This window comes from Struthio camelus, chromosome 15 (assembly GCF_040807025.1).
Source record: "Struthio camelus isolate bStrCam1 chromosome 15, bStrCam1.hap1, whole genome shotgun sequence".
NCBI classification, from domain to species: Eukaryota; Metazoa; Chordata; class Aves; order Struthioniformes; family Struthionidae; genus Struthio; species Struthio camelus.
The window spans coordinates 17,332,699-17,344,807 of NC_090956.1; the positions used below are offsets into that span (position 1 = coordinate 17,332,699).

Here is a 12,109-nt window from a genome sequence, read left to right on the forward strand (position 1 = left end):
TATTAATGAAAAAAGCACAACTTACATTTTCAGGACCTTTATGTCAGTGTTTTTTTTTTTTTCTCCAAGATAATCTCACTTAAGCCCGTGTAACCTACACCAGTGTAGCTGGCTCTCCACCAGATGGGTTGCTTACTTGAACTTAAGTCCCATTGCAGAGCTCTGACTGGGGATATTCACAAGGACCAAATATTGGGGATTACACTTCAGAGTGATTCATACATTCAGATTTCCTCATCTGACCACCTATCAAAACCGTCTTGAACCATCATTCAAGACTAAGATGCCTGACACTTCTTGAAGCAAAAATTGGTATGACATGAAGGGTGTCTGTCTAACACTCAACAGCATCATGACAACAGCACCATGATGATGGTAGGAAACATGATGCGTCTACCTGAATTTGGTTTTTGCAATTATTTTTCTGGCCTCTTCATATGTGCTGCCCACCAAAGAATCTTTATTGATAGCAATTAGTTGATCACCAGGACGGAGCCGACCATCCTAAACAAGGAGAGAGAAAGTCAGAGGAATGGAAAGGAATGTCCCTCTACCCAAAGCATTATCCTGTGATACAAATCATCAGTCCATGCAGTGTATTATTCATCTGTTCTTAGAAAAGCTGCTTCAGAACAGCTACAGCTTCTAGGAGAGGTTCCCATTGCAAAGTCACTGAAGGTTTCCACACTGAGTTACCTTGTAACAGTCACCATCTGGCATAAGTTCTTGAACATAAACCATGGGGCCATCAGGCCTGTTGGATCCACCGCTGATTGTCAGCCCTAAGCCGGAGGACTTTGCTATAGAGATGCTCTGGATTCCTGATTCAGTGGAGTAACTGCAAAGGACAGATGTTAGCAGGTAACTTAAGGGTGGTCTGGTTTATTTCCCATGTAACTGAACAAACTCTGCCTGATTTTCGTTCTGAGTATGATCCTTCTAACTTCTCCCAACCTTTTCTCCCTCTGCATCTTTTCTTCCACCCCCTCTCGAAAAGAGGAGATAAGGACACCAGTTTCTTGGCAGACATTGTTTAGCATTATGAATCTGTTTGGCTTGCATAGTCCCAAATGCTGGGGAATACTTGCTTTCATTTGGAAATTAAAGAGAAAAATAACTAAAGGTTTAAGCAGCATGTATGTGGCACCACTGTTTCTCTAGCCAAAAGCACGCAAAGGATTGATGTGGTTTTCATTCAAATCCAGCTACAGTGGCCTAGGTCACCAGAGAGCAGTCTATGGATTGGTCAAATATAAGCAGCCCTTCAGCAAAAGACAAAATGAAGCTCAGAATATACATCTGAATTCGTCTCAGCCAAGGTTTGGACTCAAAAACTTGCAAGATGCCCTAAGACTTGAGCTCCTAAGCCTGTTTGTAGCAATAATACCATATTGATTTACTTCTATGGCGCTAGTACATATGACTCACCCCATCAAGGCTCAAGGACACACTGTGATTGGTACTGCATGGAGAAGTAACAAGGAAATCAAACTGTACCCTCAAAGACCTTCCTGCTAAACAGGACACAACAGGCCACCAAAATAGGGTCATGGCAAGTGGCTCTGTACAGGAAAGGAAAGGTTAAAAAAATGAAAGAAAATTTGTAGGAGAGCAGAGACTTCACTGACCTACCCAAAGGCTGATGGGACTGGATAGCATCACAGCAGAGGGAGGTTTTCGAGAAGGATTTGATGAGATTCTAAATGTGGATGAGAAGGTTTCCTCTCAAATGGGGCATGGCACAGGACAAAAAGCAGCTGCGCTAGGAGTGTGAGCAAGGGAGTTACTGAGCTTCCATTAGTGGCAGAGCAAAGCTGCACAGGAAAGGGGCAGGAACTCTTTCCCTTGTACATGGCTGATTGAACCTGGCATTTCTCTTTCACATGATCTCTTGATAGCATCCACTCAAATAGTCTGCAGTTTCCAGTACCCCTTCCGTTATCCGATAACTTATGGCAGAAAGACAACCACGCATGCTGTTCCTCACAACGACATTGGTGTGCAACCGCCACCCTGTGCTTCTCAACAGTACCATCAGCAATGGTCAGAAATGACAGTGCCAAATGACAGTGCCTGCCAGCACCTTTCCAAACTAGCAGCAGGCCCCTGGGAAAGTCACCAGGTTTTCTGGGGCAAGGGGTTTATTAATAGACTACACATCTTAATCTTATGAAAAAAGATCTCCAAAATAAATTTTCTGGGAAAATACAATAAGACACAGCGTTAAAACCCTGCATCCAAATCAAAATATCAAATATTCTGTCTGTGGAGAGGCCGAATCATATCCGAGACACATTGCTTAATGAGATGAAAGGACTTCAGAGAGACTGCAGTCTCTCATCACGATGCTAAGAACTGCATGTAATGAATGGAATAGCAGAAAGCAAAGACACAGCATCACTGAGAAACACGTGAGGGCAGTTCACATTAAACTGCCTAACTGTACCCTTGCAAACAAGAAGTGCTCACAGGGTCCATTTTGGGGCTTCCTGGGAAAGGCAAGGAGAGTGAAGTCTCCAGGTGAGGGACAGCATGGCAGCAAGGGCTGGTATCTACCTAACCCCTTCCAGGCAGATGCACACAAAGGCCCTGGCTGCACCTGGTCTAAGCTGTAACTCTGTAGCCTACTGCTAATGCTCTGCACAGTCAGTGATTTCAAATGGCTCTTGTTTTTCCAAAGAGATTACTTGGGCCTGGCTATTCTTTGGTATAGCCCCAACCTGGAGACACACTGAACATAGCTGAGTGTGGCAGCGCTGAATAAAGATGCTGTAAAGCTAGGTCCCCTGTAGTCTAATTGCAGCATAAAGGGGGTTAATTGTGGAGCAAGGATGTCTAGTTTATCCAAACTGGCTGCCAAGTAGATGAGCTCGTCTCTGCTCTGTAAGGGTCTCTCACTTTATGCTAGCAGCTTAAACCTCTGGTGCCAAATATTTGTCCTCTGCAAATCCCTAATAAAGAGCTGATATTTAGCATGTGGCAGTTGTTACCTGCCAAGAGGATTTAGTGCATCTGCACTAAAGGCCTGATTCTCTTTACCAGTGACTTGACTTGTTTACATTAGCCAAGGAAGAGAAGCAGCAGGCCCTGGGGACTAGTGGTCTCAGCTCCAAGATGATTAACATCCTTCAAGCTGTCCCTCTCGAAAAGGGCAATCCCAAACACCCTGGAGACTAAACTGCAGACAACAAGCTCCGCCTGTCCAAACCTCTGATCTTCTGAAATATGAAAGGGACAGATGACCACATGAACACACATATTCTAGAAAGTGTTCTAGACACAAAAAGATGTGGTCTCTGTAGGCAGCCTCTGTTTACACCAATGCAAAGGGCAACTGAAGTGTTTGAATTTAGGCAACAGCGCTTGCACTCTTGTCACACTGATGTAAGTGCGGTCCAGAATCACTTTCTGAAAGCACCAGTGGCCTCACAGAAATATTCAGCTTGTGACATGGCTTAAAAAGATGATGCATACTGTCCTCTCAGATGGCTGTAAACTATGGCTTCTCCCAACTTTTAGAGGGGAGGAACTTGAGCAATTATATAGTTAACCACATTCCAAACACTGACTGTCTCAATGGGGGAGCTTTTCAGCTCTTGAGGCCCTGTGATGCAAATACATTAAGTCATTATGGTGATATAATGGTGTAGGAGACATAGGGCTGAACGAAACAATCATTCAAACACTGGAAGTATTTCCTGGATCTATTCCTAAACAATATTAGATATTCAATTATCTTCATGACTGACCAGTGGTCTGGAATACCTCACTTTTTGCTGCACACACATGCAAACTCCTTAAACAGCATATATTTTAAAAGAGGGTACTCCACACTTTATGAAAAATAAGGATCTGGAAGCCAAGCACTGAAATAGTCCAACAAGCCACAATTAGCTGCTCACCGAAACTGGTGACTATAACCCTTTGAAAATCATGGTTAATAACACCTTGCCCAACTGACTTTTGATAGCAAGCCATAGTTATCACTGGCTTATGAAAAAGTTGTACAAAAGGGTCAGGCCAGCAGACAGGCTAGGTGGGCTCTGCACTCTGATCGTGTACATACTGCGAGTGAAGAGAGTGTGTCGAGTTTCCGATGAATGGGCTGTGAGTATTTGCAGGGCTCAGTAGCAGTGGACTCTGAGAACGTGAGGAGGACCCCGAGGATGTACTTTCCAGATATCGACCTGAACAGCAAAGTCAGAATCAGTCCAGGTGATTCAAATATTCCAGTAGCACCCTCTTACTCTATTCCAGCACTGAGAGTTGACACAATTTGCATAGCTCTTTACTTGGAGGAAAAACATGTGGTTGTTAAAGATATCAGTATATTCTTCATGTAGAGGACAACATTTTACCTCCTTGTGAGGATCCCAACTTGTGACTGTTGTCTGTTTGCCAGCCTTACCCATCTCTTCCATAAGGGGAAGGGTTGGCAGCCTTCTGATGGGATACACCAAGCCAGAGACACACCTTTCCCCACACACAAACATGATTTGAGGTGTTGGCCAGTGGCTTAGGTTAACGTTGTTGTATCTCTCTGAACATTTCCTGATTTGCAAGAGAAAAATAACTAACATTCCCCACACTGAAATGCTTTGAAGCCTGTAGCAGAAAGCTGCATCTGCAGAGATAGGCATTACTCTAAAGTTACGAGGCCAGTATTACAGTTAAAGCGGAGCTCAGGGATCTGGAAAGCTGTTACAACCCCAGCTCGTTCTCCTTTATTCACCACAAGGAAGTCAGTCTGCTCGCTTGCTTTGCGTTCCTTGTTTTGCGCAGGCACTGCTGGCCATACTCAGCTGCTCTGCACCCTGGGATGCATTGAAGTGCTTGCAATAATGATGAGTAGGACTTCGCTTCCTTCAAACCTCCACCCAAATGCCTACCACAGACAACAGTATCTTATCAAATCAGAACCCCCTCAAAATGGCACTAGAATAAAGACAGTTATCTTGGCAGAAGGATAAAGGGGCTTTCAGTTTTTGTACAAGGGCACGTCAAGCTCTTGCAGCTCTAGTGCTGACAAGGTTGGATATCAGAGATCAGTACTCACTGCCACTGTGCAGAACAGGAGAACTCCGTGCTGAGCCTGTATTGCTCTGAGAGCCAAACTTCTCCATCAGCTCAGAGAACTCTCTCCTGGAAACAAAAACATAATAAAGTCAGCTGCTGCTCAAAACAATTTCCTACCTGATTGTAATGACAATACAACCACCTCTAATGGTTTTGACTCACTAATCAAGTTTATAGGCCAGATTATCTCCTGCAGTAGGGAGCAGAGAGAGCTTTCTCATTCCCAAGAATAGCTCCCCTGCAATTTCAAGAGGTTGTTACAGTCAACAGCCAACCTCAAAGCAATGCAGGATTCCTGTGATGGGCTGGAACTTCTGTACGCTCACAAGGGACAGTTCCCTGGCCCAGGTGAGCTGCCTCTTGAAACATCCCTTCCCAGCCCCTGTTGCCCCTGAATGCCTTCTGCAGCAGGGAAGGGACATACAGATGTTCCAGCCCATCACAGGAATCCTGCACTGCCATGAGGTGGATTGATCCCCTGAAAAGGCGGCTCAGTGCTCAAGTGCCTTCACTGATACTTTGCTTCCAGGTTGAGTTTGACCACCTTATAACTGCCCAAAATTGTTGAGCCCTCAGTGAGCTATGAATACCTGCACGTAAGAGGTATAGTGCTTCATGACCTTCCTTGTGCCAAATGAAATACATTGAGTTCTTAAACCATTAAGAATCACCATATTTTACCAGCTCCTGCATCATTTCTCTAATCCTACTTTGAGCTGTCATGAGAATCTTGCATCCATTTGGAAGAGTAGGCTTGGAAGCAGGGGAGGCTGTGTTGTATCAGTCTCACCCTGCTGTGCACAGACTTGTGGTTACTCTTTTACTCATCCCTTCTATGCCAGCCTCCTTAGGAAACGAGCCTCACAGGAGTGCAGTTCTTCTACGTCTGTGCCTTCCTCTCCCTTCATAACCCAAACACTTCCCGACACGGTCAGCCACCTTTGCAAAGAGAAAGGCCTCAAGGACAACTAATTCCCTACAGGGGTTGTTAAATATGCAGCCAAGCATGGGAAAGAGACCCTAAAAGTGTTGCTTCTGTGGCAGAGGTAATATTAGCTGCTCACTTTTAAGACATGAGAATTTACATGGGAAAAGTGCCTTCTTTATGCTACAGGTGCAAGAAAAGCCTTGTTATGAGCAGCAAGCTCTCACACTTGACAGTCAATCAACCTCAAGACAAATCTGTAGGAAACCAGATAGGGCAAAGTTTTCTCAGTGAAGAGACTGCTCTTGCATTGTTAGCACACGAACAGACAGATGTTATTGGTTAGATGAGCATCAACAATACTAAATCATCAGCTCCTTCAGTTCCTGCTGGAAATGCTCTCACTAATTTATGTCTTTCCATTAACAACCAGCTCATTAACAAACTTCAAACAGTAATGTTTACCTTATCTAATATTGCCAAATATATGCCTTATTCATCCCATTTAATGCTAATTTTACACCCAAGCATCACACAATACTTACTGGAATGCCTTGCAAGTCCAAATATTTTCCATCAATGCTGTTGTCTTTATCAGCTAAACCCGTGACTTTAAATGAAGACAACTTCTTTGTTCAGAAACCTCACTTTCTACAAAACTTCCAACTAGCACTTTCATACTTTTAGACACTGAAGCTATATGTAAAAGCACTGAGTAAGTGGAAGAACAACATAAAAAGATTCAATAGCAATAGGACAGCTGCTTCCTATCCTCTGATTTCCTTGCTTTAAGCATTGGACAGATCTTATCTTAACAGCTTTTTTCCAATATTCCAGTAAAACTTTTATCTTTATAGAAAGTTATTCATAATCTCAGTGGTAACTTACACAGTGATGGACCTATCCCTCCATGACCTCTTGTAATGAGAGGTCTAATTTGCTGGAATTTGACTAGCAGCATGAGCTAATATATTATGTCCAGGGATTACCTAGCCATCAGCAGCTGGTTGTTGTTGTTTTGGGCTGGGCATTTTTTTTTTTGGCTTTCTGCTGTTATATGTTCCTCAGATAATTCAGAGCAGGGAAAAGGTTACAAACTAAAAACAGTGGGATCAACAAAAAACTCAGTAAATGGAAACGCAACTAGTCAAGCTGCTCTTATGTTCTTTAAACCCTGCTAAGCAATGCAAATCCAATCACCAGTCAGAGCTGTCAAGCTATTTGTTATAAACAAGGGTAAGTATGATTTGGGCATTCTTTGTTGTTGTTTACTTCATGTTGTTAAGTTCATCCACAAAGTAAAAAAGTATTTATTGTGATGTGCTCAGGAGCCTGGACAAAGAGCTTTGAGCCTACAGGTGTTTTGCAAACTGTCCAGCCCATCCTTTTGCTATGGGGATGGTGTGACCAAAAGCCAAGTCACAAACAACCATCTTGGCTCCTGCTTTGCCAGCCAATACTGCAAGCCCCAATTCAGCCAAGGACATAAAATACATGACTAATTTGAAGTACGTGCTTATCCCAGCAGCAAGCAACACATTTTCTGGTATGAACCTCTCGAGAATCAATTTTGTCCTCAGCGTGTGCTTGGAGGAATTTAAGTGGGCAGGTATTACCCGAACATTACTGATTAATGAACAACAACCCTGGAGGAATGCTAACAAACCTTTCTTTATGCTTTCAGATGAAAAAAAGACTTCAGAAGTCTTCTCTAATATTTAAAATGTGACCTTATTAAAATATCCCAGATTGTCAGGTCTCTACAGGACTAAATACCCAGCTTTATTTCAACATTTTTTTGTGATTTTGTAATAGGTGAAAGTTCATTTTAGCCACCACTTCTCCAGCTATTTTTCATTAAGATACAGAAATCTGAGGGTCTAGAGGATCCTTGCAACAAAGCTCAGACCTGCCTCAGCTAGACCCATGGAGTGGAGTCAGAGTTTGCCAGGACCAGCCAGCTGTAGGCTGACTTTGCTGCAGATTAAGCGGCGGGGGGTCAATCTTTCTGCAGAACATTGTTGTTTTATCTCATAATACCTTTATGCCCTGCCCTTTTGTTCTTGGGAGAACAAAGAGTGAATCCTACAAAGGTTATGTGGGAGCACAGCGTCTGGAAACCTCAGCCTCTGCACCACAGATTGGGGAGAAAGAGGAGTCTGTGACACCAGATAAATTAATAGCTTGTTTCAATAAACAAAGCCTGTAGGTCAGTGGGACCTGTAAACCCTAAGCACTGCAAGCGACAGGCAAACAGCAATCATCACAGAAGCTGATTTTCTCACACCCAGTACTCTCAGCTATAGCATTACCTCCACTCTTTGGGAAGGTCTACACTTGAGACACTGCTGCTCCATGCTCAGAGCCTGAGCCCGGTTCTGGCAGCAGAATTGCCTGGAAGCAGGGCTGCGCTCACCTGGCAGCCTCAGAGCTAGCTCATGCCACGCTACCGCTGAGCTCTCTAGCCTGCGCTATACTGGCCAGTACATCAGGCCGTTACTGGGGTCTGTTTTTTTGTAAATGCCTAGGAAGCAGCAATCACATGCACATCTCAGCTTCTGTTTAAAGGGATACATGTTTTTTCCTCAAAGAGCAGCTTATGATCCTGGAATAACTGAGGCTTGTAGGATTCAGTCCCAGCACATGCCTTCAAGTTAGCACTAAGTGGTCATATGCACAGTCAAATGACTGAAGCTAGTTTCTAGGTATTGCCTGAGCCAGTGCCACCGTCACACAAATGAGAGGTAATTCAGCACCATCTGGCTCACAATAAAAAGGGATTATCTTGCATTTGCACCAGGCTAAGCATGAACTTCAGTTACAGCCTCTCTGCTAATTCCTGGATATCGATTAACAGGGGTGGCTTTAGCATGCACGAGCCCTCCCTGCCCCACTTGCAAAACCTGGGGGGGTGGTGGGGGGGAGAAAACTGGGGAGAGATTAGAAGTGATGTGCGAATGCACGATGCAGCACAAAGAAAGCAAAGCGTCCCTGAGACACCTTCAGGTCTGTCCTCTGTGGTCACTCACAAAGTACAAAACCCACTCACTCCTCCTGCCCTCTGCAAACGTCCCAGAATGCACAAGCAACAGAACAGAGATCACAGATTTAGCACTGAAATCAAAACAAGAAGAAATAATCCCACACTACAGCTTTGCAAATGGTTACCTTTGAAAGGCCATACTAGGAAATAGGGAAATACAGGGAAACGCTCTTCCTTGGCAGGAATACAGGGAAGGTTGTATTGCTGTCATTCAGTCAATTGTGTCGTGATGCTAGAAATCATTTTGCAATGAATGCCAGGTAAAAGAAAGCAATCTTATGTTTCCTGGATTTTATAATTTTTGATTGGATGTAAGTATGTGTAATCTGGAAGTTGTTCATGGTAAAGAGGTACATTTAGATGAAAGCAGACTACCTGCCTTATTTCTTCCGATGCTGGCCTTATTAATATAATAATAAATTTTCACCAAGGTGACTGTGCATACCACACACACATGCACTGCATTTAGCATTTCATCCTGCAAGTACAAGGAGGTACAGCACAAACAGGCTTTCTCACAACAATAAAGCCGAAAGACTAGGACGATATCTATGCAACTTATGGAAACAAGGAGCTATTGCAACTTGCAGGTGGAGAATGAATAAACAATAATTACACACACAGTAAGTTTATCCTCATTAGCTAGAGATGAGCACAGACAAAATCAGATTCAAATATCTTCCGAATTTGGCATGTTAAGCTCTAGATCTGAATTTTCTGCTTTAAACCCTAGCATTACTGTAGTTCTCTGCAGCATGTCTGACGTGACAAGCTGAAAGCATGCATCTTATACATGCGGGAACTAAATTCCATTAATAGCGCAGGCAATTTGGGCTTGTAATTAACTTCAGGAACAAATAACAGCATTTATAAGTCAAGTTCACCCAAGGGCAGCCACAACAAAATGCTACTCAACTGAGTCACTGGGAAAATTGGCAAGGAGGTTGAATGTTCTTTCAAATTCAGAGCCATCACATTTCACCCTCCAGAGTACCTTATTTCACAGCGACATGTTCTGGATTTATGAAGAAAGCTTGCATGAGAACATCTGCAAATAGACATCCGCAAATACATCTCCTAGTGTGATTCCTTTGGCTTGTATGTCACATGAGCTACTTTGCTAGACAGTATGAAAGTACAAGACTGCTCTTCCTTCATTCGCGTTAATGGTGCAGCAGCTCCGTGGATGTGACTTCTGTTACTGACATTCTTTTAGAAGTCAGAAGGGAAGAAGATAATTGTCCCAGTCTGTCACGGCAACAGCTTCCTGAAGGGCCCCCTCCTATGAGCATCATGCTGGCATTAATGCCTGGGCTCAAAGGAAGGCATCCTGAGAAGACCAGTTTTTCACTCCATCCGTTTGAAGGTGACAAGACGTCAAAGCCAACAGCAATTTGTTTGGGCTGCCTTGCTTCTTATTCACACCAGGGTAATTTTAGGGTGAGAGGGCAGTGCAAAGGGCCTTAGTATAAATGAGAATCAGGCTCTCCCCATTGCCCTGTGACTCGCGGAGTCACTCCTCCTTTAAAACCCAGACAGCAAAGTGACACCAGCCACAGCTACATCCGTGTCAACAGGCATTCCTGACACTCCCAGGGACAGAGGGATGCCTGCCTGGCTGAGCTCAAGGACATCATTAAAAGATAATATGGAATCAAAAAAATAAAGACAAAACTAAGGGGAAAAAAAGTAGAAAGCAGAAAAATCCTTCTCCCTCTTCCACAGCTCTTAATCCAGGAGATATGTATTTGTGTATTAAACATTTTGTGAGATGATTATGCAAGTGAAATCTCTGCAAATCTTTAAAAAAATATTAAATTGATTACTTCCCCACTGGCCCTCTGGGTAACCTTTTGCAGATTTAACAGATAACCAATAGCAAATGGAGGCCAAATAAATTGTTTGAAGTTTGGTTACCCTCACTGTCTCCACTGTCTATTAGAAGTCTATTTCTCAGGGTGATTGGAGGCTCTGTTGACAGATGCACGAAGGAACTGTAGCTGCAGACAAAGTCACGCATGCATCTATTTTAAGGAACATCTGCTGCAATTTAAGATATTAGGAGGCATGCTGAGATGCCTGAAGAGCTCAGAACAGATAAACAAGGGTAAAGGCAGAAAACCTGCTTTGGGAGCACTGGCCAAGAAACAAAGTGTTGCCACAAGAAATACGAGCAAGTCCTGCTTCTGATCAGCCTATGTGGGGGTTTCTAGGGAGCTGCTCAGATAAGGGAATCCAACTCCCTCGTGGCATCCAGTTCTGGTCACAGCGGACAGTGCAGGAAGCCCACTACTAATTCCTCACCTAAAGCAAGGAAAACTGTTCACAAGTAGAATAACTGCAGCACGGAGAACTGCAGTGACCTGTGCAAGTTTACTCAGACCAAAATGGACAAATTCCCAAGTCTAATTTGAATGATCTAATCACTTCACTCAGTGCTTCCTCAGCAGCTGACTCAGGAACTTGTTGGTTACTGTAATAATTTGAGATATTATTTTTACTTGAAGAGCAGAATAGAACTTGCTAAAACCATTAATATAAGATATGTCTTCCAAAAGATAACTGCATCAAGATTAGCCTTATCCCTTTCATCACAGGGCTCTCACTGTTTTGCCAAGGCATAATGTTCTGTAGCCATTGATGGATAATGAATGAGGCCTCCAATGAATGAATCTCCAGTCCTGAGGGGTTGTAGGAATACTGAACAAACGATTGTCTGATCTTCAGCCACCCACATTCAGTGCAAACCTCTGTCCCGCCAACCTCTGCAGGCCTCCATGCCAGCCCTCTGAGCTGCGTGCCACCAGCACACAATGCAGTGCCTGTTGGTTTGGCATTCTGGCGTACAGCTGATTTTTCCTTTGCAGTCTTGTTCTGTCTCTGCTTATCAGGAAGCAGCCATCAAACTAAGTCCTGTTGCCCCTCATGACTGGAAGCCACTAGCTTTTGCAGTCATTTTGCATATGGGCTCCGTGCAATGAGCAGTTTTGCTCTGGATTTCACACTTGGCATAAGCTCAATCTCAGACCCTGGCTGCCTGCCCAGAACTGCACTCTACCTTAACC

General features: G+C 43.7%; 1 protein-coding gene across 2 annotated transcripts in view; it reads right to left on the bottom strand.

Moving 5' to 3' along the window:
• LOC104147557 (syntaxin-binding protein 4) overlaps window positions 1-12,109 on the bottom strand; it is a 63,327-nt gene that overhangs the window by 17,404 nt on the left and 33,814 nt on the right. For both annotated transcript variants that reach the window (XM_068908204.1, XM_009680287.2), the window contains exons 6-9: window positions 5,057-5,142; window positions 4,067-4,187; window positions 697-838; window positions 398-504 (exon numbers count right to left, since the gene is read on the bottom strand). In XM_068908204.1, coding sequence (XP_068764305.1) covers window positions 398-504; window positions 697-838; window positions 4,067-4,187; window positions 5,057-5,142 — 456 coding nt within the window. The remainder of the gene's footprint in view (window positions 1-397; window positions 505-696; window positions 839-4,066; window positions 4,188-5,056; window positions 5,143-12,109) is intronic.